Source organism: Hemitrygon akajei, unplaced genomic scaffold (assembly GCF_048418815.1).
Source record: "Hemitrygon akajei unplaced genomic scaffold, sHemAka1.3 Scf000115, whole genome shotgun sequence".
Classification (NCBI taxonomy): domain Eukaryota; kingdom Metazoa; phylum Chordata; class Chondrichthyes; order Myliobatiformes; family Dasyatidae; genus Hemitrygon; species Hemitrygon akajei.
In genome coordinates, this window is record NW_027332001.1 from 1754050 (window position 1) to 1780671 (window position 26622).

The 26622-nt window shown below is 43.7% G+C and overlaps 1 protein-coding gene across 1 annotated transcript in view; it reads right to left on the reverse strand.

The window, feature by feature from the left end:
* Window positions 1-26622, reverse strand: part of LOC140723493 (NACHT, LRR and PYD domains-containing protein 3-like) — a 404351-nt gene that overhangs the window by 8135 nt on the left and 369594 nt on the right. Inside the window, exons 5-8 of the mRNA XM_073038060.1 lie at window positions 26354-26520; window positions 19254-19425; window positions 19079-19144; window positions 5484-7221 (exon numbers count right to left, since the gene is read on the reverse strand). Of these exons, the coding sequence (XP_072894161.1) occupies window positions 5484-7221; window positions 19079-19144; window positions 19254-19425; window positions 26354-26520 (2143 nt within the window). The remainder of the gene's footprint in view (window positions 1-5483; window positions 7222-19078; window positions 19145-19253; window positions 19426-26353; window positions 26521-26622) is intronic.

Genomic DNA, 26622 nt, shown 5'->3' on the forward strand with positions numbered 1-26622 from the left:
GAGTAAAGCTAGATCTGACATATAGAGAGGCTTTGAGGAAAGAGCAGCAGAATAAAGGGTATAAAGGTAGTAAGGTAGAAGGGCTAAAATGTGTGTACTTCAATGCAAGAACAATCAGGAACAAAGGTGATGAACTGAGAGCATGGATACATACATGGAATTATGATGTAGTGGCCATTACGGAGACTTGGCTGGCACCAGGACAGGAATGGATTCCCAATATTCCTGTATTTCAGTGCTTTAAAAGGGATAGAGAGGGGGGAAAGGGGGAGGAGGGGTGGCATTACTGGTCAGGGATACTATTACAGCTGCAGAAAAGGTGGGTAATGTAGCAGGATCCTCTTTTGAGTCAGTATGGGTGGAAGTCAAGAACAGGAAGGGAGCAGTTACTCTACTGGGGGTATTCTATAGGCCCCCCTGGTAGTAGCAGAGATACCGAGGAGCAGATTGGGAGGCAGATTTTGGAAAGGTGCAAACATAACAGGGCTGTTATCATGGGTGACTTTAACTTACCTAATATTGATTGGCACTTGATTAATTGCAAGGGTTTAGATGGGGCAGAGTTTGTTGCCCCAGGATAGATTCCTGACACAGTATGATGACAGGCTGACTAGGGGGAATGCCATACTAGATCTAGTATTAGGTAACGAAACGGGTCAGGTCACAGATCTGTCAGTGGGCGAGCATCTGGTGACAGTGATCACCGCTCCCTGGCCTTTAGCATTATCATGGAAAAGGATAGAATCAGAGAGGACAGGAAATGTTTTAATTGGGGAAGGGCAAATTATGAGGCTATAAGAATAGAACTTGTCGGTGTGAATTGGAATGATGTTTTTGCAGGGAAATGTACTATGGACATGTGGTCGATGTTTAGGGATCTCTTGCAGGATGTTAGGGATAAATCTGTCCCGGTGAGGAAGATAAAGAATGGTAGGGTGAAGGAACCATGGGTGACAAGTGAGGTGGAAAATCTAGTCAGGTGGAAGACTGCAGCATACATGAGGTTTAGGAAGTAAGGATCAGACGGGTCTATTGAGGAAAATAGGGTAGCGAGAAAGGAGCTTAAGAAGGGGCTGAGAAGAGCAAGAAGGCGGCATGAGAGGGCCTTGGCGAGTAGGGTAAAGGAAAACTCCAAGACATACTTCAATTATGTGAAGAATAAATGGATGACAGGAGTGAAGGTAAGACCGATTAGAGATAAAAGTGGGAATATGTGCCTGGAGGCCGTGGAAGTGAGCGAGGTCCTCAATGAATACTTCTCTTCGGTATTCACCAATGAGAGGGAACTTGATGACGGTGAGGACAATATGAGTGAGGTCAATGTTCTGGAGCATGTTGATATTACGGGAGAGGAGGTGTTGGAGTTGTTAAAATACATTAGGACGGACAAGTCCATGGGGCCTGATAGAATATTCCCTAGGCTGTTCCACGAGGCAAGGGAAGAGATTGCTGAACCTCTGGCTAGGATCTTTATGTTCTCGTTGTCTACGGGCATGGTACCGGAGGATTGGAGGGAGGCGAATGTTGTCCCCTTGTTCAAAAAAGGTAGTAGGGATAGTCCAGGTAATTGTAGACCAGTGAGCCTTACATCTGTGGTGGGAAAGCTGTTGGAATAGATTCTTAGAGATAGGATCTATGGGCATTTAGAGAATCATGGTCTGATCAGGGACAGTCAGCATGGCTTTGTGAAGTGCAGATCGTGCCTAACAAGCCTGATAGAGTTCTTTGAGGAGGTGACCAGGCATATAGATGAGGGTGGTGCAGTGGATGTGATCTACATGGATTTTAGTAAGGCATTTGACAAGGCTTATTCAGAAAGTCAGAAGGCATGGGATCCAGGGAAGTTTGGCCAGGTGGATTCAGAATTGGCTTGCCTGCAGAAGGCAGATGGTCGTGGTGGATGGAGAACATTCAGATTGGAGTGTTGTGACTAGTGGTGTCCCACAATGATCTGTTCTGGGACCTCTAATTTTTGTGAATTTTATTAACGACCTGAACGTGGGGGTAGAAGGGTGGATTGGCAAGTTTGCAGGTGACACAAAGGATGGTGGTGTTGTAGATAGTGTAGAGGACTGTCGAAGATTGCAGAGAGACATTGATAGGATGAAGAAGTGGGCTGAGAAGTGGCAGATTGAGTTCAACCCGGAGAAGTGTGAGGTGGTACACTTTGGGAGGACAAACTCCAAGGCAGAGTACAAAGTAAATGGCAGGATACTTTGTAGTGTGGTGGAGCAAAGGGATCTGGGGGTACATGTCCACAGATCCCTGAAAGTTGCCTCACAGGTAGATAGGGTAGTTAAGAAAGCTTATGGGGTGTTAGCTTTCATAAGTCGAGGGATAAAGTTTAAGAGACGTGATGTAATGATGCAGCTCTATAAAACTCTAGTTAGGCCACACTTGGAGCAGTGTGTCCAGTTCTCTTCGCCTCACTATAGGAAGGATGTGGAAGCATTGGAAAGGGTACAGAGAAGATTTACCAGGATGCTGCCTGGTTTAGAGAGTATGGATTACGATCAGAGATTAAGGGAGCTAGGGCTTTACTCTTTGGAGAGAAGGAGGATGAGAGGAGACATGATAGAGGTTTACAAGATATTAAGAGGAATAGACAGAGTGGACAGCTAGCACCTCTTCCCCAGGGCACCACTGCTCAGTACAAGAGGACATGGCTTTAGGGGAGGGAAGTTCAAGGGGGATATTAGAGGAAGGCTTTTCACTCAGAGAGTGGTTGGTGCGTGGAATGCACTGCCTGAGTCAGTGGTGGAGGCAGATACACTAGTGCAGTTTAAGAGACTACTAGACAGGTATATGGAGGAATTTAAGGAGGGGGGTTATATGGGAGGCAGGATTTGAGGGTCGGCAGAACATTGTGGGCCGAAGGGCCTGCAATGTGCTGTACTATTCTATGTTCTATTGAACATATAGAGATTAAAGAGGAGGAGGTGCCTTACAGTGAATAAAGTTAAATAAATCCCCCAGGTCTGACATGATATTTTCTCGGACCTTGAGAGAGACTAGTGTAGAAATTGCAAGGGTCCTGACAGAAATATTGAAAATGTCCTCAGCCACGGGTGCGGTACCGAAGGATTGGAGGGTAGTTCATGTAGTTCCGTTGTTTGAAAAAGGCTCCAAAAGTACACCAGGTAATTACAGGCCAGTAAGCCTGACGTCAGTAGTAGGTAAGTTATTGGAAGGTGTTCTGAGAGATCGGATATACAAGGATTTGGACAACTAAGGGCTGATTAAAGATAGTCAACATGGCTTTTTGCATGGCAGATTGTGTTTAATGAATCCTGTCGTATTTTTCGAGGAGGTTACCAAGAATGCACATGAAGGAAAGGCTGTGGATGTTGTCTACATGAACTTTAGTAAGGCTTTTGACAAGGTCCCACATGGGAAGTAAGTTTAGAACGTTCAGACAGTAGGTATCCATGGAAAGATTGTAGATTGGATTCAAAATTGGCTGTGTGGGAGAAGACAGAGAGTGGTAGTGGATGATTGCTTCTCAGACGGAGGCCTGTGACTAGTAGTGGGTCTCAGGGATCTGTGCTGGGACCATTGTTGTTTGTTGTCTATATCAATGATGTAGATGATAATTTGATAAATTGGATCAGCAGGTTTGTGGATGACACTAAGATGGATGCGTTCTGGACAGCGAGGATGGCTTTCAAAGCTTGCAGAGGGATCTTGACCAACTGGAAAAATGGGCCAGAAAATGGCAGATGGAATTTAATGCAGACAAATGTGAGGTGTTGCATTTTGGAAGGACAAATCAAGGTAGGACATACACAGTAAATGGTAGGGCATTGAGGAGTGCGGAGGAATAAAGGGATCTGTGAGTTCGGATGCATAATTCCCTGAAAGTGGCATCACAGGCAGATAGGGTTGTAAAGAAGGCTTTTGGCATCCTGGCATTCATATATCAAAGTACTGAGTATAGGAGTTGGGATGTTATGGTGAGGTTGTATAAGGCATTGGTGAGGCCAGATTTGGAGTATTGTGTGCAGTTCTGGTCACTGAACTATAGGAAGGATATCAGTAAGACTGAAAGTGTGCAGAAAAGATTTGCTAGGATGTTGCTAGCTCTTCAGGAGTTGAATTGCAAGGAAAGAATGAACAGGTTAGGACTTTATTCCTTGGAGCGCAGAAGAATGAGGGGGAATTTGATAGAAGTTTACAAAATTACGAGGGGTATAGACAGGGTAAATGCGAATAGGCTCTTTCCACATAGATTAGGAGAGATAAATATGAGAAGACATGGCTTCAGCGTGAAAGGGGAAAGGTTCAGGGGGAGCATTAGGAGGAACTTCTTCACTCAGAGGGTGGTCAGAGTGTGGAAAGAGCTGTCATCTGATGTGGAAAATGTGGACTCATTCTTAAGTTTTAAGAGTAAATCTGATAGATGCATGGATGGGAGAGGTCTGGAGGGTTATGGACTGGGTGCAGGTCAATGGGACTAGCGGAATAAAGTTTTCGCACACAGCAGAAGGGCCGAATGGCTTGTTTTCTGTGCTGTAGCGTTCTATGATTTTACGATTCTATGAAGGAATATGGAGAGGACAGTTCCCACAGGCGGAAGGGGGATGGGGCAGAGAGATCCTACAGGAGGAAGGGGAATGGGGAGGAGAGTTCCCACAGGATGAAGGGGGATGGCAAAGAGAAATCCCACAGGCGGATGGGGGATGGGGAAAAGAGAACCCACAGGAGAAAGGGGAATGGGGAAGAGAGATCACACGGAAAGAAGGGGGATGGGCAAGAAAGATCCCACCGGAAGGGGGGGTGGGGAAAAGACATGTCACTGGAGGATGAGGAAAGGGTAATAGAGAGCTCACAGGAGGAATGGGGATTGGGATGACATCCCTAAGAATCGAAGGGGGATTGGGATGAAAATTCCCACAGGAGGATTCTAAGGCTAAACGACAATCCTACAAGACGAGAGGATGCAGAACATTTTTTGTACGTGTGTGTTGGGTCTGAACAGAGGCCCAGAGGAGATGCGCCCTCGCTCTCTGCATATCTGTTAGTGAGCAAAGTCACACACGGGGAAGGACAGTGGGAGGACAATCTCACAATGGTATTTCTTTCCTTTTCACTGGGATAGTCTGCTGACGGTCTCTTGTTCCTTACCGGGAAGGGGGTGTGAATCTCTGACCCACCTGCTGCAGTCAGTGTCAGTCTGGGTGTCAGTAACAGTGAGAAGGAACATTGTCAATGGAAGTGTCATAGGCAGAGAGAAATACAGCCATTCCTGTTATTTACTACCATTAAACCAATAGCCGTTGTTCACTGATCTGATGAAGTCTTCAACATCCCCTCACAAGGAACCACAGAACCCTCCCGTCCTTGAGGAATTACTGACCGATCCCCTGGGCATTAGTCACAGTTCATCACAATCTGATTTATCACAGTTTAACCCAAATACCTTTACATTGAAGCAAAACAATGAGACAGTTTCACAGTTCAGAGTGAGAGATAAATCAAGTTACCTCAACTCCTGGCACTTGTGCAGCCCGGGTCCCAGCCGCTGGATTCCTTCACACTGAATGTGGCACTTCCGTAGGTCGAGGTGTGTTATTGTATCGCAGAGTCCGATGACATGAGACAGGACCGCGCAGTCAATCGCGGTCAGTGTCATTCCACGGAATGAAAGTGTTTCCACAGATCCCAGTGAGGCCTGAGCCAGCCCACGATTCTGAGACTCAAACAGGTAGTGCAATGTGTTCAGGAGGCTCCTTTTACCAGCTTCACTCCTCGTGTTTCCAATCTGGCGTTTAACCTCCTCCTTCACCCAGTCAATCACCCGGCAGGTTGTTTGATGAGGAAATGGACCCAGAAACTCCTCCAGGCCCCGAGCTGTCATTGGGGAGGACAGACCAGCAACAAAACGAAGAAATACCTCAAATCGTCCATCTGTCGTGCTGTGGGCTTCAGTGAGGAATTTCAGGATATCCACAGGATGTGGATTCATGAATTGTGCGACTGCAGCTACAAACTCTTGGATGGTGAGGTGTGGGAATGTATACACCACACTCCTGGCAGAATCCTCTATCTCCAAAAGCTCCATCAGGAACCCGGACAGGAACTGGGAAGGCTGCAAATTATAGTTGATCAAATCTCCATCTGTAAACACAATCTTCTTCTCAGACACTCCTCTGAAGGCCATCTGACCAACCCTGAATAACACATCACGGGGGTTCTCAATCTCACGGCCGTGGTTTTTCAGGATGTTGTAAATATAGTAGGAGTACAGTTGGGTGATGGTCTTGGGAAATCGCTGCGGGTCCTTGACTCTTTGTGTGAAGAAGGGGCCCAGTGCCAGAGCGAGGATCCAGCAGTAGGAGGGGTTGTAGCTCATGGTGTAAAGGATCTCGTTTTCCTTCACGTGTTTGAAAACAGCTGCTGCCACCGTCTGATCTTCAAAATGTCTGATGAAATATTCCTTCCGTTCCTCATCAACAAATCCCAGGATTTCAGCCCGGATACCGATCTCAGCCTTTTCCAATAAATGTAACTCAGTGGGGCGGGTCGTCACCAGCACTGAACACCCTGGGAGAAGCTTGCCCTGGACTAAACTGTACACAACGTCAGACACTTCACACCACCACTCGGGATCTGGGCACTGGTGCTTGGGTTCTGTATCTCTCCGACAGTCCGCAAAATCGATTTTGTGTTTGAATTCATCTAAACCATCGAATATAAACAGTAATCCCTCTGGGTTCTTCCAGACCTCTCTCAGAATATTCCCAAAGTAAGGATATTGATCCAGAATCAGTTCCTGCAGGTTTATTCTACAGTTAATGGTATTTAAATCCCGGAATTTGAAACTGAAGACAAACTGGAATTGTTGGTATATTTTCCCGGTGGCCCAGTCATAAACAATCTTTTGTACCATCGTTGTTTTCCCGATCCCCGGGACTCCGGCCACTGCTGCCGAAGTCCCAGATTTGGATTTACTCCGGGAAAAGCTGCTTTGGAGTAACTGATCAGTCCGGATTTTTTCCAACTCTCGGCGGAGATGTTTCTGTCTCCACTCTTCGTGGTCTCTGCCTCTTGCCAGCAGCTCATGCTCCACCAGTGTCCGATCTCGAACAGTAGAAATGACTGTGAGCTCAGCGTATCGATCAGCCAGCTGGAAAACCTTCACCTTCTCCCTCATCAGGATCGTTTTCACTCTCAGTGTTTCAGTTTGTGCCCGCAGAGTCTCCTTGTGTTTCTGTTGAACATCTTCCATGGAAACAGAGAACATAGTCAAAATGTTAAATGGCCCTACTGACAAAGAATTTTATAAGTGCATTTCAGCATTCAGTGTTTGGGATTACATGAATTAATTCAATGCTGCCATGGACATTAGGACAGAAAGTAAAATTCTGTTCACAGACACTGGAATTGACAGTGATGAAAGTCCCAGAAAATGTCCAATCCTCATGTTCTGGTACTAATGACTTGTGAAGGTGAACATTCCCCTGATATCCTATTCCAACCCTGGCTGCACTCCCATTACAACAACATTTCACTGTATTCAAAGCATTGTTTGCAGCACTAGCAGAGGATGTTCAAGTTTGGAAATATGGAGAGCAGGAGGACACTGTGCATTTCGGCAAAGCTGCACACTGGGGAGTCACAGGTGTCCACTGCTCTTGCATCAAAACAGGAGCAGAATATGCGGGAAATACTCAAGTCGGGCAGCATCTGGGGGAGAAACACAATGGAATTGCGGATCGATAACCCATCGGAATAATAAGAAAGAAAATGGGTAGTTTTTAATCGCAGTGATGGAGGATTGGTGGTAAGATGGAATCTCTGTTAATGGAAGAAACCACAAGCGTCTGCCCCAGTGATGTACATCGTACTTGTGGGAGAGGGTGGTGAAGTCTTGGCAACTGCTACTCATCAGTCTTGCTGTGGTAGTGTGGGACGCTGTCTTATGAGGCCTCCGTCTGTCACAGTTGACCGTGGATGTCCTGCCCTGCAAGCCGGGACACTAAGATATGGAGAGGAAGCTTTTGCCGATGTAGCATCTGATGAACACAAAGGAACGGCAGAGACTGATGCAGCTTGGCACCAGAGGTGTCACAGGATATGCCAGTCAGCTCATTCCCACTGCCACCCCTGGTTATAACAATCTTAAGCAACCAAGGGGCGGAGTATTATTGACAACAATAAATCGATCAATTTGTTTATTATTGTCACATGCACCACGGTAAAATGGAAAACTTTTCTGCATGCGATCCAAATAGATCATTACATCACATCGGTGCAATGAGGTCGTACAAGGAAAAACGGAGCAGAATAGTTCAGGGAAACAGTGTTTCAGTTGCCGAGAAAATGCAGTGCAGGCAGACAGTAAGGTAGAAGGCCAAAGGATCATTGGCAGGTCAGGGTTTTGTTTTGGAACTATGCTCACAAACTGTAGAATTCAACACCTAAAACTACAGCACTGTGCAGAAGTCTGAAGTGTATATTAAGACTGACAACATTTTGTCTTTTATTTTCTAGTTTGCACTTTATCCCGTTGTGATGTGGTTCAAAGTCATCGTCTGGATGAAAGGTGCTTTATAAATAAGTTATTATTATTATTATTATTATTATTATTATTATTATTATTATTATTATTATTATTTTCTTAGCATAAACTGGTAAAACTTGAGGTACGGGCAGAGCCAAGCACACTCATGTCGGAATTGATAGAAAATGTCAGACTATTCTCCTGGTGTATAGTATTGTGGGTTTTCGAAGATTTACACAAGTATTGCCGTAGGGGCCTAATTGGCTAACACTGTTGTGTAAAGCCCTTGGGATGATACTGGTTATCGATATTACAATTGGGATAATGAATAACCTGTTTTTGTTCCATAGATCTTTCATTTTCCCCTTTTAATTCAGCATATTTCTGGTGTTTTTTTACTAATTCATTTCTGTATGTGTGTTTGGAATGGCTATACATATTTAAAAAAGTTGTTTTTGCTTGTTTATCCTGTGAAATTATATCCGAACTGTTATCATGGATTATCCTATCTGAAATAATGATCGTTCACAGTATGATATGAAGGACTCTAATTCTTAACCAGGTGGCGTGTGGCCAACTGGTTAAAGCATAGGTCTAATGATCTGATGGTCACCAGTTCGAGCCTCAGCTGAGGCACTGTAGTGTCTTTGAGCAAGGCACTTAACCACACATTGCTCTGCCCTTGGACATCGGTGGCGCGGAGGGGGCACAAATCCATGATCTCACGAGACAAACAGAGGCCTCAAAAACCACTAAAAGTGGCTTGTACTTATAGTAATTTATTGTGTTTTTCCTCAGTAGTAGTTTAAGCAAGACTTTTGTGAATGTTGTCCACCACTTGATTGTGCTTGTGCAAGTCATGAGATTCAGTTAAATTACTGCAGGATTCTTGATCTAAATTCAGATTTTCTTCAGCCATGAAGTAAATTTTCTTGGAAGGTTTTCCTTTATCACACGATGATCTATTTTCTTTGCTAATTGATATCCTAAATATATGTTTCATATTCTGTTGCATTGTATCCTGATGCTCTGTTTGATATTCCACTGGCTTTACTGCACCTTTCTTTGTGTTTCATGTTCTGTAGTTTTCTAATCTGAAGTTCATGCTTATATCTTTGGAAATATTTGAATTATTTGCTTTAGGTTTACTGATGCAAAAGCAAATAATTTCAATTTGTTAATGTATAGCTGTGTCAAGGTATAATTCGTATTTGATTCTAATTTGATACCTGATTTTTGTCTATTTCAGTAAATTATGAGTGGATTTAAAGCTAGACAGAACTATATTAGGCTAACTGAGTCGCTCTGGAAAATCCCTCAATTTATTTTGATAATGGTGGTTGTTCCTTTGTGGTTGTTAATAGAACGATTATTTTACGCCAATGCTTCATCAGATGTTGTAGAAATTTCACAAGTATTGGATAAATTTTATATATATTTGGAACTTCTCTTAAACACGCAAGGGACAGAATCAAAACACAAAAATACAACTGCAGATGCTGTGGATCAAAGAATGCGTACACAACGCTGGAAGAACTCAGCAGGTCAGACAGCAGCCGTGAGAAAAGAGTAACCAAAGTTTCGGGCCGAGATAAATGTTTTGACAGACAATATATCACTGAAAGATTTCTGCTCTCCACAGGTTTTGAAATAGAATTACATAATCTGTTATCTGTTGTTCACACCCAAACGGTATTCTTTCTGCTCTCCTGTGAGTATATTGTGGTTATCTAAGTGAGCGGTTATTGGTTACGAGATGCATGATGCAACTTTATATATATATTATTGAGATTATTATTGAGAGCCAATAATAACATAGTAGGTGACTATTCAGTATTCTTATAAATGCAGAATTAAAGCGGTCCTTGAAGCTGGTGGTACATACCTTCAGCCATTTATATCTTCTGCCCCATGGGAGTATGAAAGAAAGAATGCTTGAGGTGGTTTGGGGTTCAGCAGCGAGGCTTTGGGAGGGGTTAGCGTCTTGCCAACTTGATTGAGTTCCTCCAGGAGGTGAGAAAGATGATGGATGAAGTTACACATGGATGGTTCTATTTGGATATTGGTAGTGTTACGAATGTGCCACAACTCTGAGGGGCCGAAGGGTACAAAGTAGCCCACTCCTTCTTGAGAATCGCAAGATCGCTATTAATTCGGGTCTGGGACCCAGGAAATGAGAGAGAGAGGCACGCAGAATCCACAAGGGTTTTGAATGTGTCCTGGCCTCAGCAAGACGGAGCCATTGAGAACGGCTATTGTCTCTTGGAGACGGAATTGTGTATTGAGTACTGTACTATTCATTGAAGCCCTCAGGGGATGACCAGAGTGGGCTGGCTGAGGGATTGCATCATCCCAACCTGATTGACATCTGAGACCCCATGAGTAAGGATAAAAGAGGGTCTGGGGAACAACCCCTTCAGACGCACCAGGAGAAACGCTAGAAATCCCGTGACAGCGTTGAATAGCGACAGCCGGTGGAGCTCGCGTGCGTCCTTTTCCCTTGCCTGGGAATTGGCGGGCTTGCCATGGAAGAACGGCTTTGGCTAAAGGAGAGGCCACACCAACGGAACTCTCTAAGTTTCGAAATCATTAAAAGGAAAAGCTGGCAAGTCTCTAAAAATCTCTCTCTTGACTCCAAACAAAGGCTGCAGCCTGAATGAACTGAGTGACTTTTATATTTCCATCGGACAATACATTATCCCGCAGACAACGATAGAGCTATTTCTTATTGATTATTATTATACCGGCACTTTTAGATTTAGTATTGACGACGTACATTATCTGTATGTTTGCATTGATATTATTTTTGTGTATTTTTACTAATACTGCTAAAAATAGTACCATCAAACTTCAATAGACAATAGACAATAGGTGCAGAAGTAGACCATTCGGCCCTTCCAGCCTGCACCACCATTTTGAGATCATGGCTGATCAATTACTATCAATACACGGTTCCTGCCTTGTCCCCATATCCCTTGATTCCCCTGTCCATAAGATACCTATCCAGCTCCTTCTTGAAAGCATCCAGAGAATTGACCTCCACTGCCTTCCGAGGCAGTGCATTCCAGACCCCCACAACTCTCTGGGAGAAGAAGTTTTTCCTTAACTCTGTCCTAAATGACCTACCCCTTTTTCTCAAACCATGCCCTCTGGTACTGGATTCTCCCAGCATCTGGAACATATTTCCTGCCTCTATCTTGTCCAATCCCTTAATAATCTTATATGTTTCAATCAGATCCCCTCTCAATCTCCTTAATTCCAGTGTGTACAAGCCCAGTCTCTCTAACCTCTCTGCGTAAGACAGTCCAGACATCCCAGGAATTAACCTCGTGAATCTACACTGCACTTCCTCTACAGCCAGGATGTCCTTCCTTAACCCTGGAGACCAAAACTGTACACAATACTCCAGGTGTGGTCTCACCAGGGCTCTGTACAAATGCAAGAGGATTTCCTTGCTCTTGTACTCAATTCCCTTTGTAATAAAGGCCAACATTCCATTAGCCTTCTTCACTGCCTGCTGCACTTGCTCATTCACCTTCAGTGACTGATGAACAAGGACTCCGAGATCTCTTTGTATTTCTCCCTTACCCAACTCTACACCATTCAGATAATAATCTGCCTTCCTGTTCTTACTTCCAAAGTGGATAACCTCACACTTATTCACATTAAACGCCATCTGCCAAGTATCTGCCCACTCACCCAGCCTATCCAAGTCACCCTGAATTCTCCTAACATCCTCATCACATATCACACTGCCACCCAGCTTAGTATCATCAGCAAATTTGCTGATGTTATTTTCTATGCCTTCATCCAAATCGTTAACGTAAATGGTAAACAGCTGTGGTCCCAATACCGAGCCCTGTGGCACCCCACTAGTCTCCACGTGCCATTCCGAGAAACACCCATTCACCGCTACCCGTTGCTTTCTATCTGCCAACCAGTTTTCTATCCATGTCAATGCCTTCCTCCCGATGCCCTGTAGCTTTGATTTTACCCACCAATCTTCTATGTGGGACTTTATCAAATGCCTTCTGAAAATCGAGGTACACTACATCCACTGTATCTCCCCTGTCTAACTTCCTGGTTACATCCTCGAAAAACTCCAACAGATTAGTCAAGCATGATTTACCCTTGGTAAGTCCATGCTGGCTCGGCCCAATCCTATCACTGCTATCTAGATATGCCACTATTTCATCCTTAATAATGGACTATAGCATCTTTCCAACCACCGATGTCAGGCTGACAGGACGATAGTTCTCTGTTTTCTCCCTCCCCCCTTTCTTAAAAAGTGGGATAACATTAGCCATTCTCCAATCCTCAGGACCTGATCCTGAATCTAAGGAATATTGGAAAATGATTACCAATGCATCCGCAATTTCCAGGGCCACCTCCTTTAGTACCCTAGGGTGCAGACCATCTGGACCTGGGGATTTGTCAGCCTTCAGTCCCATCAATCTTCTCATCACCGTTTCCTTCCGAATGTCAATCTGTTTCATTTCCTCTGTTACCCAATGTCCTTGGCCCATCAATACATCTGGGAGATTGCTTGTGTCTTCCTTAGTGAAAACAGATCTAAAGTACTCATTAAATTCTTCTGCCATTTCTCTGTTTCCCATAACAATTTCACCCAATTCATTCTTCAAGGGCCCAACATTGTTCTTAACTATCTACTTTCTCTTCACATACCTAAAAAAGCTTTTGCTATCTTCCCTTATATTCCTGGCTAGCTTCAACGGACCTCTCTATCTTTGCTGGTAAGTGACCCAGTTACAGGGTTCGTAACAACTTGGGGATCTCGTCTCGGGATTTGATACCAAATTGGAGGGCCAGTGAATCGGGCTTGTAAATCCAAACTTGGATCTGGTTGCGCGGGTAGCCAGATGGGAAACCAGCAAAGATGGACGTGGATGAATTTATAGAAAACCCGACTCTGGAGGCGCTAGAGGCGGCCACAAAGTCAGAATTGATAAATATTGCGAAAAGGACTAAACCTCACAGAGTTGAGGTTGTCAATGATAAAGCGGGAGGTGCGGAGGGCCATGACTCAGTATTATATTGTGAAGAATGTGTTTTCGGCTGAGGTATTGGAAATATCCCTGAAAAGGTACCCGCTAGTGGGACGACTCAGTTAGAGTTGGAGAAATTAAGGTTGGAACATGAAATTAAGTTAAAACAGCTGGAAGCAGCTGAAAAGGAAAAGGAAAGAGCCGAGAAAGAGAAAGAAAGAGCCGAAAAGGAAAAAGAGCAGCAAAGAGCCGAAAAGCAACGGGAGCATGCGCTCCAGCTAAAGGAGTTGGAGCAGGAAAGAGCTGAGAAACAAAGAGAGCATGAAATTCAGTTAAAACAGCTGGAAGCAGCCAAGAAAGAAAAGGGCTCAGAAAGAGAAGGAAAGGGCTGAAAAAGAGAAGGAGAGAGCCGAAAAAGAGAAGGAGGCAGAGAAACAGAGGCAAGATGACTTGGATATGGAGAAGTTAAGGCAAGAGCGAAGAGTTCAAGGGTCAGGCCCTATAGGATGTGCTGTGGTGATCAGTAATTCGACGAGAAAGCCCCAGGTAGACAGAGCACGAGAAGGGTCTGAGAAATGTATTTCAAAAGGAACCATGTCTGTGAGAGAGGAAGACACACCAGTTCCAGTGCGGATCTGGAGAGACACGGGAGCAGATGTTAGTTTGATGTTAGTCGGGAGTTTAGGTTAGTACCTCAGTTCGAGGAAACGGATGTTGATAGTTATTTCTTGAATTTTGAAAAGGTGGCAGTGAATCAGAAGTGGCCCAAAGAGCAATGGGTGGCGTTGTTACAAAGTGTGTTAAAAGGGAAGGCACAACGGGCATATGCGGTGTTGTCCATGGAGGAGGAAGAGTCGGAGATTTATGAGAAAGTAAAGGAGGCCATTCTTCGGACCTACGCATTGGTACCTGAGGCCTATAGACAAAAGTTCAGAAATATAGAGAAAGGGTGGAATCTGACATATACCGAGTTTGCCTATGAGAAGGGTGTGCTCTTGGATCGCTGGTGTGCAGCAGAAATAGTGGACAAAGATTTTTGGCGTCTCAGGGAGTTAATTCTGATTCAGGAATTTAAAGGTTGTGTTTCGGATGATATCCGGATGTATTTGAATGAGAAGCCGAATAAGTCCATCTCCGAATTTGCTAGGTTCGCAGATGAATATGCCCTAACCCACAAGACAAAGTTTTCCTTGAATAGAAGTTACCAGAGAGACCGTGGGAACGGTAGAGAAAGCCCGCCGGCTGAGGCAGAGGTCCCGCCGGGAGCTAGTGGTAAGATTGAGGAGGAGAGGCAAGACTGCAGGAGAGGTCCTGGCTTGACCTGTTTTAATTGTGGAAAGGTGGGACATATTGCATCTAGGTGCCTTGCTCCGAGGTACGAGCAGTCACTATAGCATGTGCTGTGGTGATCAGTAAATCGACGAGAGAGCCCCAGGTACACAGAGCACGAGAAGGGTCTGAGAAATGTATTTCAAAAGGAACCGTGTCTGTGAGAGAGGAAGTCACACCAGTTCCAGTGCTGATCTGGAGAGAAACGGGAGCTGAACTGTCATTGATTAGCAGTAAGGTACTGGATTTTGGTCGCAAGACGGGAATAGTAGCTTTGAGAGGAATAGGAAAAGGGACAGAAGAGGTACCCTTGCATAGGATCATTATAAATTGTGATCTGGTATCTGGACCAGTTGAAATAGGGGTGCAATCAGAATTCCCGAGAACTGACGTGGACGTCCTTCTTGGTAACGATTTAGCCGGTGGTAAGGTTTGGTCAGCAATGAAGCTGACGAGCCTGCCTGTGAGTGTTGAGGTCCTGCCCCTAGATTCCAAGATCTATCCCGCATGCGCGATCACTCGCAGCATGTTGAGAAAGGCAGCTGAGAAAGAGACCAGTTTAAATCCGGCCAGTATCAAATTGGCCGTGATGATTTTACCGACCCTGTACCAAGAGGGTTTAGAGGGTGGTAAAATGGAGAATAGGAAAGTGAAAGAGAGTAAGGGAGAGGAGGTAGACCTGCCCTTAGCGAGGAGAAAATTTATAGAGGCACGAAGTAAAGATGAGAAACAGATAAGGCTGTTAAAAGGTCCAGGGTTGGACACGGATGATCTGTCTGGTTTGGCAGAAATGTTCGAAGAAGTTGAAAATTCCAAAGATGTTCCCAATAATGAAATGAGGGTAGTCCTAGATGAAAAGGATGCTATTACCTTGAAGAAGTCTGCTGGGTTGGTAGATGAGGTTGTTTCAGCCCGCAAGGTTGAGTTTACTCCAGAAGGGAGTTGCCCAGAGAGTAGTTGGGAGGATCAGGGGAATTTAGAATTTGAAAAGGGTACGGGTATTGAAAGCCTGGAAGAGGAAAATGTCCCGATTGAGTGTGTTCAAGATGTGGATGCACGTGGTACTGAACCTAATAATGGAGCTCAGAAAAAGTCTGAGGTATTTGATTCAGTTGAAAAGGAATGCAGTCCTTGTGGGTCAGATGGACTTGGTTCAGTGAAGAAAGGGTTAACCTTGGTAATAGTGGGAAGTGAGTATTCCCAGTTGTTTGTGCTCGAAGTTGTGTTAAAAGTTAGTGAGGAGATAAAAGGTGGTGAGGTGAATATTATTATTGAAGGAAAAGGGAAAAGTGTAGTTCCTAAATTGAATGAAGAAATTTTAAAGTCTGGATTGATGTCAGAAGCAGCAACCTGGCTACAGAGACAATGGCTTGGTAATGCGGTGCCTGCAAATCAATTACAGGTTGAGTTGGAATGTAAAGGTGCCCCACACGCTATTGTTATTCAAGAGTGTGGTGTGAAAAAGCAGAATTCGAAATGCTGTTTGAACAAAGAGGGATCGCTTGCAGATCTTAAATTGAGAACTAATAGCATGAAGGGTCCTGAAGAGAAAACTAGCAACTTGCTTAAACTTAAAGAATTGTGTGGAAATTCGGAAAATGGTCTAAGTTTGGGACACATTGTTGATAAAATAACTCCTATGAAAGAAGCTCACCACGTGGAAGTTAACTGGGAAAGGGGCGAGGGTTGATGGGATGCCAATTTAACTAACAGGATCCGGGTTTAAGGGATTTCGACAAAGCATGTGAATAATAAAGACAACCCCCATGGAAGATTGACTGTTAAGTTTGAAAGTAACATAAAGATTAGTATTTGCATGAACTTTTGTAGTATACACGTAAGCTAAGATCACAACTCTTTAGTTTTTGTTTGCTGAAGGAAAGAAATAAAAATAGGTGGTTATTAAATTGGAGTCTGATGCTGCAAGACTTTAAGGTACAAGATGTTAAGATATTAAAGGAAGTGACAATGTAATCGTTAACTGTTTAGTTGCTGAAATGAATGTATAACTGTATTAGTCTGTAGTGAAATAAAAACTCTTTTGTATTGTGTTGGATTCTGAAATCCTGTAAGACTCTATTAATTCATTTTTACCGATGGTAAAAAGGCTTTGAAGGAAGGGGGTGTTACGAATGTGACACAACTCTGAGGGGCCGAAGGGTACAAAGTAGCCCCCTCCTTCTTGAGAATTGCAAGATCGCTATTAATTCGGGTCTGGGACCCAGGAAATGAGAGAGAGAGACACGCAGAATCCACAAGGGTTTGCAATGTGTCCTGGCCTCAGCAAGACGGAACCATTGATAATGGCTATTGTCTCTTGGAGACGGAATTGTGTATTGAGTACTGTACTATTCATTTGAAGCCCTCAGGGGATGACCAGAGTGGGCTGGTTGAGGGATTGCATCATCCCAACCTGATTGACATCTGAGACCCCATGAGTAAGGATAAAAGAGGGTCTGGGGAACAACCACTTCAGACGTACCAGGAGAAACGCTAGAAATCCCGTGACAGCGTTTAATAGCGACAGCCGGTGGGTCCCGCATGCGTCCTTTTTCCTTGCCTGGGAATTGGCGGGCTCGCCACGGAAGAACGGCTTTGCCTAAAGGAGAGGCCACACCAACGGAACTCTCGAAGGTTCGAAATCATTAAAAGGAAAAGCTGGCAAGTTTCTAAAAATCTCTCTCTTGACTCCAACCAAAGGCTGCAGCCTGAATGAACTGAGTGACTTTTATATTTCCATCGGACAATACATTATCCCCTAGATAACGATAGAGCTATTTCTTATTGATTATTATTATACCCGCACTTTTAGATTTAGTATTGACGACGTATATTATCTGTATGTTTGCATTGATATTATTTTTGTGTATTTTTACTAATAAATACTGTTAAAAATAGTACCATCAGACTTCAACGGACCTCTCTATCTTTGCTGGTAAGTGACCCAGTTACAGAGTTCGTAACAGTAGAGTCTTTGACAAGATTCCAGACGGGAGGCTCATACAGAAAATTAACAAGCTTGGGAACCGTGTGAATTGTCCTGGCTGGCGAGGACCAGCACTGGGAGAAATTTCTTGGTTGGTAGTTGGTGAATCTGCGAAATTATTGTCATAGGCGACTGAGGAAGACAGGTCATTGGATATATTTAAAATACAGGTCGATATGTTCCTGATTCGGAAGAGCGTCAACATTTACACAAGGCAGGATAATAATGGGGTTCAGAGGAATTGTGGAGGAAATTCACTGAGCTGAATTCCTAAGTCTTATGGTTTTAGGGAGCATCTGGAGTATTGTATTCACTTCTGATTGCCCAGTTCTTGGAAGGATTGGAGAGGGTGCAGAACAGGTTCATAAGGACGTTGCCTGGATTTGGTGATGTGCTACAAGTAGAGGTTTGATAAACTTGGTTTGTTTACTCTGGTGGTACAATAAGGATCTGACTGAGGTGTACAAGTTTGAGAGATAAGAGTTTGGGTCAACAGCCTGTATTTTGTTTGTTAATTTTATTATACTGGTGTCTAATATCAGAGGGCATTTGGTTAAGGTGAGATGGAGTAAATTTACAGCAATTGTGGGTAGTTTTTTCACAGAGCTGTGGGTGCTGGAATTTACTGTCTCGGTCATGTCGGAGGCAACTATATTACAGATGCTCCTAGATATACATGGACGTACAGGAAATGCAAGGATATGGTCAATAATATAAGAAAGGATACCAAAGTTTATTTTTTTCTCTTTCCCAGATACTATATAAAGAGTAAAGGAAAAAGGGAGAGGGTCGATATCGGACCGCTGGAAAATGATGTTGTAGCTGCATTAACGGGTGAAAAGGAAATGCCAGACAAACTCTGTGGAAGTCACTAGTGGAATTACAAAAGGTAAAGAACATCAGTGAACAGAATTGCGTGTAGTGCTATTACAAAGGAAAAGGGGCTTGGAAGATGAATGGTCTGAAGGTAGAACAGTCACCTGGACTGGGTCATACAGTGTATCAGGAGTCTGCCTAGGGTGTGTTGGGATTCCCAGAGCATTAGGACCTGGAGTGAAGGCTTCAGCAGAACTAACAGCTGGACTAATAGAAAAATACATTGAAGAATATTCAGGCTGCAAAGAGAGATTCTTTGAATTGTTACTTGAATCCAGAGATCTGTGAATGACTAATGGCAAATTTTCATTCCCGGGTTTTACCAAGTCACAGACTAACACTTGAGATGTGGTTTGAACTGTGCATTGCATCACTCACCAATCAGTTGAGTGGGTAACTCAGATAATCCTTGGGCGATGTTCATGTATTCCTGTGGATCAGGACCTGTTTAAATATTTAAAAAAACATCCATGGAAACAGAGCTAAAATAATCAATATAACTAAAACGTTTATTTCAATTTGCCTTTGTGTTCCGTGTGTGGTTTTAACATACTTCGTTCCTGTATTTCCTTCAGTATTCTGTTCAACTTCGGTAACTCAGTCCTCCACATCACAAAGGATTCCCACATCGCCCTCCGGGCCCGGGAACCTTTGCCATTCACCAAACTGAGGAAGAGTCTGGAACTCTCTGTCCGGTTTCCCTTCTCCGTCAGTTCAGTGACTTTCTATAAAAGGAAAACAATGAATGTATTGTGGAGCAGACAGACAGACATGGAGAATGTGCAGGAAAATATCTTTTCATGGCCCCGGTAGCTTCAGAATAGATGCAGCAACTGGGCTGCTGACTCATTCTCCCTGGGTTCAGTAATTAACAGAGAAACAGTAACTGAAGGAACTTCTAAATCAATATTGTGTAAGAATAAGTAATTACTGATACCCTGCAGTAGATGCAATGTGATTAATTTCCTTGATCTGTCAATGTGCAGCATTACATCAACAAGATGTGACAACAAGAACGGAAGGCAGGGGAGAGCGAGAGAGCAAAAAATGGATTGTGGGCTTAACTGAATCGTAGCTGAATGAAGTTTATAGTTGGATCAAAAGGATAAGCAGTTAGGTGAAAGGGATGCGTTGACTCTGTTGTCATTTAAAATGAAAAGTCCTGAGAAAGAGTTGATATTAGATTGGACGGTGGAGATGTTAAGAAACTGCATAGGTAAATTGACACTGATGGAAATTATATACAGACCTGTTAATAGTAACCAGGATGTGAGCTACAAATTACAACGGGAGAGAGAAGAGACATGCGCAAACGTGAATGTGAAAATAGTCATTGGGAATTTCAATACGCAGGTAGCTTTGGAAAATCAGGTCGGTGCTGAATACTAAGTGAGGGAATGTATAGAATAACTATGGGATGGCTTTTGAGAGAAGCTTCTGGCTGAGCTTACTGTAGGAAAGGCACATGTGGAGGCTGTGTTGTGTATTGCACCAGATTTTATTGGGGAGCTTCAGGTGTCTGAAAAGAGGATGATGTCCAATTTGCATGCCATCTTGGACAATGTCTCCCATCCACTCCATAATGTACTGGTTAGGCACAGGAGTACATTCAGCCAGAGACTCATTCCACCGAGATGCAACACTGAGCATCACAGGAAATCATTCCTGCCTGTGGCCATCAAACTTTACAACTCCTCCCTCGGAGTGTCAGACACACTGAGCTAATAGGCTGTTCCTGGACTTATTTCCACTTGGTATAATTTACTTATAATTTAATTATTTCTGGTTTTATTTTACTATATTTCTATTCTATTCTTCATTTGTGCAACTGTAACGAAACCCATTTTCCCTCGGGATCAATAAAGTATGTCTCTCTGTCTGTAAATAAACCCTTGAGAGGCAGTGATTAGAAAATAACAGAATTCACACTGCAGTTTGAGAGTGCAAAGCTAAAGTTAGATGTATCTGTATTACAGCGGAATAAAGGAATTACAGAGGCAAGGGAGAGTTGCCGAGCAAACATAAATTCGGAAATGACACTAACAGGGACAATGGCAGTGCAGGATTGGCTGAAGTTTATCGGAGTAATTCAGAAGGTGCAGGACAAATGATCACAAAGGTGAAGAATTATTCTAAAGGGAGGATGATCAATCGTGGTTGATGAGGTAGTCAAAGCAGCACAAAAGCAAAGGAGAGGGTAAAGAATATTACAAAATATAGTAGAAAGCTGGAGGACTGGGATTTTTTACAAACCAACAGAAGGCAATTAAAAAAGTTTTAAGAAGATTAAGTATGAAATATGAAGGTAGGCTAGCGAATAACATAAAATAGCTTAGCAAAAGGTTTGCCTGATATATGAAGAATGAAAGAGAGGAAAGTGGATATTGGGCTGCTGGAAAATGACAGTGGAGAGTTACAGTCAGGGGACAAGGAAATGGCGGAAGTTATTAGTAAGTATTTTCTGTCAGTCTTCACTGCAAAAAAACATTAGAACGTGCCAGATATTTGAGAATGTCGGGGGGCAGAAGTGAATGTATTTGCAATTATTAAGGAGAAGGCGCTCGGGAAGCTGAAAGTTCTGAAGATAGAGGAGTCCAGATCAACTGCACCCGATTGCTTCTGAAAGAGGAGGCTGAAGACATTAGTAATGATCGCTCAAGAATCATTAGATTTTGGAATGGTTCTGCAGATTATAGGCCAGTTAGTGTGAACACCGTTTGGGAAGATGTCAGCAGTTGATAATTGAGGATAAGGTTTCGGGGTATTTGGATGCACATGATGAAAAAAGGCCAAAGTCCACGGAAGGAAATCTTGCCTGACAGACCTGTTGGAAGTTTTTGAGAACAGCATGCTGGGTCGACAACGGAGATTCAGAGCAAGTTGTTTACTTGGACTTCCCGAGGACCTTTGACTAGGTACCGCACATGATGCCATTTAACAAAACAGGGGCCGACAGTAGGACAAGAGAGATACTAGCATGGATGGAGGATCCATGATTATCTCCAGACAGATTTTGTCTGACTGTCAGGAAGCACAGAATGGGAACAAATGGGGCATTTTCTTGTTGGATGTTGGTGACCAGTGGTGTTCTGCAGTGGCTGGTTTTGGGACAATTTCTTTTTCCGTTATGTCAATGATTTGAAGGCTTTATGGACAAGATTGCGCACATTACGAAGATATGGGGAAGGACATGATGCGTTGAGGAATCAGGGAATTCACGGGAGGACATACACCGATGAAAAAATGGACAAATCAGTGGCAATTGGAATGTAGTATAGGGAGGTCCATGGCCATACACTTTGGCAGAAATAATGAAGACATAGACTATTTTTGAGAGTTGTGAAGAGTCTCTGGAGACCTAGTACTGGATTCCGTGCAGTTTGAGTCGGTGTTTGAGTCATTCAGTATATTTAAAACAGAGGTTGGTACCTTCTTGACTAGTCAGGTCAGCAAAGCTCACTGGGAAAAGGCAGGAGAATGGGGTTGAGAGGGATATCAAATCACCCATGATGTAATGGCGGAGTAGAATCGACGTGCCTAATGGCCGATTTGTGTTCCGATTGTTACGAAGGATGAACAACTCTGATGGGCAGAAGGGTGCAGAGTCGCCCATGCCCCCTCCCCTTTTGGAGAATTGCAAATCACTACTATTTCAATGCTGTTATCAAGGAAGACACAGGAAAGCTGCCAGGGCAGTTGTTATTGATAACAGCTCATGAAAGTTAATGAGAGAGAGACACAACTGACAAAGAGGAGCGGAACCATTGATTACTGCTATTGTCTTTTAGAGAAGGATTGTTTACTTGGTACTGTTCTATTCATTGAAACCCCTCAGGGGGCAACCAGAGTGGGCTGGTTTGATGGGTTACATCATCCCAACCTGATTGACACCTGAAACCCCGTGAGTGGGGATAAAAGTGAGGTCTGGGGCAACACCCCTCAGATGCACCAGGAGAAACGCTAGTGAGCATCAGAAACCCACGAGACAGGGTGGGAGATCGAAGACCGAACGAAGGGTCGGTAAATTTTAACTCACAGTGTTTTGTAGCGAGAATTGTGGGGGCTTGTGTGTGTGTCCACCCTTGCCTGGGTGACGAGTCCACCACGGAAGAGCGGTCTAGCTAAAGGACGGCGGGGTCATACCTGAATGGCCACAACAACAACGCATCGACGGATCAAAATCGTAAAGGAAGGTTGGCAAGACAATAGCTGTTACTGCTTACACGTTCTCTCTCTCTCTCTCTCTCTCTCCCCAACAATTGCAACACAGCGACCAGCAACTACCGCAGCCTGCATGAACTGAACTGAACTTTATATTTCCATCGGACAATTCATTATCCCCTAGACAATGATAGAGCTTGTTTCTTATTGATTATTATTATACCCACATTTTTAGGTTTAGTATTGCTGACATATATTATCTGTATATTTGCATTGATATTATTTTTGTATGTTTTTACTAATAAATACTGTTGAAAATAGTATCACCAGACCCCAACGGACACTTCTATCTTTGCTGGTAAGACACCCTGTTACGGGGTTCGTAACACGATGCTTTCTGGTCTTATGATGTGTAAAGACAACAGAACGTTAAGGAATGTCAGTGTGGCCGTCTTATAATGGAGATGGTTACTGCCTGGCACTCATGCTGCAAAATGGTGATAACTTTCTGAATGCAGGCATGGGCTTCCTCATTTACTGAGGAATTATGAATTAAACATTGAACCGTCTTCAAGCAACGTCTCTCTCTCTCTCTATCTCTGGCTATCCATCCCATAGGAGGATGATGGTTCCTTTCAGTCAGTTAGTGGGATGGTACCCCACTCCTCAGAAAGGAACCGTGTGCGTGAGTGGATTTTAGGTGAGTAGGGCGTCGCACCGGTCCAGATCCACCCTCTCGACATCCCATCCCGGATCCAGTGGCCTGGTTGGGTCCAAGACGGCTGGGGGAAGTTCTGTTGCAGTGAATGGCCAGACCAAGCTTCGATGCGAGGGATGCCCTTTCCGCGCTTGTTTTCTAGATTACCGTTGACCCTAACAGAGGGGTCATCCGCCCTTTGAGAGGTCTTGTTTTTTATCCTGCAGGGGGTCTATCCACCCTCCTCACCAGGCCAGCCTGGTGGGGGAGCTGGTTTAGTCACCGATCATCCAACCATGCGACAGGTAGTACTGGGTTACATGGTACCGGCAGCACTCAGACGAGGGGTCTGACCAGAACATACAGCGATGGTGGAATTAAGGTAATCGAGGATGCAACTGAACATGGATGGGCTTAGGACATTGCTCTTTGAAACATGAGGAATGATGTCCCGGGTTTGAATGATTGATCTCCCAGAACAGTTACCAGTAGGGAATCGGAAAGGTTTTCCAGAACATGAATAATGGACAATAATTATGGAACAAATCAGCATAATTCCCTGAAGCTCCACTGCACTGTAAAATAATCCCTCAGTTTCACTGCTACCAGATCTGAGGAGTTACAGTTGTAAAAGAGATTTAAAGGTTTACCAGTAAAGCAGGCGTCTCCAGATGATGAATTTTAGATGATATTTACAGATGATTCCTCTTGTCTTTGGATAATGCCTGTCTGATTCATTACATACAGCACCAATGAATCCCAACCAGAACAGAATCACCCACTGGTGTAACACACTTGATTTTCTAATACCACTCATGGCTGAGTAGGTCAGATCTAGGACAAGACAATCACTGTTTGTGAGCTCCAAGGAGAGTGACCTGAAATGGTGTGTCCCTGTTTCTCATTAGTTAGATATTCAGCAAGTTATCAGATTTCTTTTTTTCGTATTTTTCCCTTCCTTTTCAGGGCAATCTATTGATCTTCTCCCTTTTTAGGACAACCTGTTGATTTTTGGGATCAGTTAGTCCGCAGATTTATTTTGTATTTTGTGAGTTCTTCTTCCCTTTTAGGTCAAACTATTGACTTTTGTGGTCATGAGATATCAGTTTTGTGCGTGATCTTTCACGCCTAACCTATCTTAGAGATTTTCGAGGAAGTTGCCAGGAAATTTGCTGTGGCCAAGGTTGTGGATATTGTCTACATGGACTTCAGCACGGTATTTGACAAGTTCCCTCATAGCAGATCGGTCAAGAAGGTTCAGTTGCTCAGCATCCAAGATGAGGTAGTAAACTGGATTAGACACTGGCTTTTTGGAGGAATCCAGTGCGTGACTATAGACTGTTGCATTTCCAATTGGCACCTGTAACTCGTGTAGTGTCACGGGGATCGGCGCTGTGCCTGTTGTTGTTTGTCATCTATATCAATGATCTGGATGAAATTATGGTTAACAGAATCAGCAAATTTGCGGATGGCACCAACATTGGGAAGTTGCAGTGGGCATAGAGGAAGACTACAAGAGCTTGCAGTGAGATCTAGACCAACTGGAGAATGGGCTTAAAAGGGGCCGATGCAATATAATGCAGACAAATTGCACTTTGAAGGACCAAGCAGGGTAGATCTTACACAGTGACCGGTAGGGCACTGTAAAGTGTGGTAGAACAGAGTGATCTGGGAATACAGGTCCATAAGTCATCGAAAGTGATGGCAAATGTGCTAAAGTTGTGGTCTGAAAGAAAGTTTCTTAGCGCACTAACCTTCATAAATGAAAATATCGTGTACATTAGATGGGATATGATGTTGCAAAAGATGTTGGTGAGGCCTAATTTGGATATTATGTGCAGTTCTGCTCACCTACCTACAGGACAGATGGAAATAAATTTGAAAGAGTACACAAAAATAAAAACAAGCATGTTGTCGGGACTAGAATACCTAAGTTCTGAGAAAAGAGTGACCGGGATAGGACTTTATTCATTGGAACGTGGAAGATTGAGGAAAGGTTTGAGAGAAGTTTACACAATTACATGGGGTATAAACAGGATAAATGCAACAACATCTTGTACTGAGGTAAAGAGGTACGACAACAAGAGGTTATCAGTAAAGGGTGAAAGGTGAAAAGTTCAGGGGGTACAAAGGTGAAACTTGTTGACTCAGAAGGTGCTATGAGTGTGAAACTAGCTAGCAGCGCAAGCAGTACAAGCGGTTAAGAGAAGTCTGGATAGATCCATGAATGATAAGGGTATAGAGCACCATGGCCTGGTGAAGGTCAATGGGAATAGGTAGTTAAGTAGTCCAGCATTGAATAGATGGGCCAACAGGCCTGATTCTGTGCTGTACTTTTCTATGACTATGACAAATCAGCCACACATTGTTTGGGAACTCACGGAGCCAAAACCAGATGTGGTTAGTAGGTTTCCCTCTGTTAAGTACGGCAGTGAAGCCGGTTGTCTCAGTTTACAATCTGACGTTTAATATTCATCCTGGATTAATGAGATGAGGTGAATCTGCCCGATGGTACAAAAAAGATCTGAAATTAGTTTCAGACTGAATGCCTGTTCGAAGTTCAGATATGCCGCCACAGCTCTTATATCACACTGATAAATGCAGCAGATGAGAGAAAAAAAGTTGACGCTGACCCTGTAGTTCCCAGTGCTCCCCACCTTAACAGCTGAAACCAGATCTGCTGGAGACAAGTCAGAGATCAAAGTCTCCATTCCCATGTAGAACGCCAAGAATGTGAAGATTAATTTTGGTCATTATTCCCAGCAGTTCTGTGACAATACACAAACTACACTCACCTCATTTTCTTCTCTACTGAAATGTCCCTCCTTTGTCAACATCCAACCGAGTCTTTCAACCTTTTCTTCAATCGCTTGTTTGAGTCTGTCTCTGTAGAACTTTGTCAGTTGGTACAGTCGATACTCCTCCCCCTCTGCCAGGAGGTCGGAGATTGCAAACTCTGGCTCTATGAATATAGAAAGGAAAATACAGGCTTGAACTCAGATATCCCTCGTCTCCACCGCTCTCACCAAACTCAACAAAAAAAAACATGACTTGAACCTGCCTA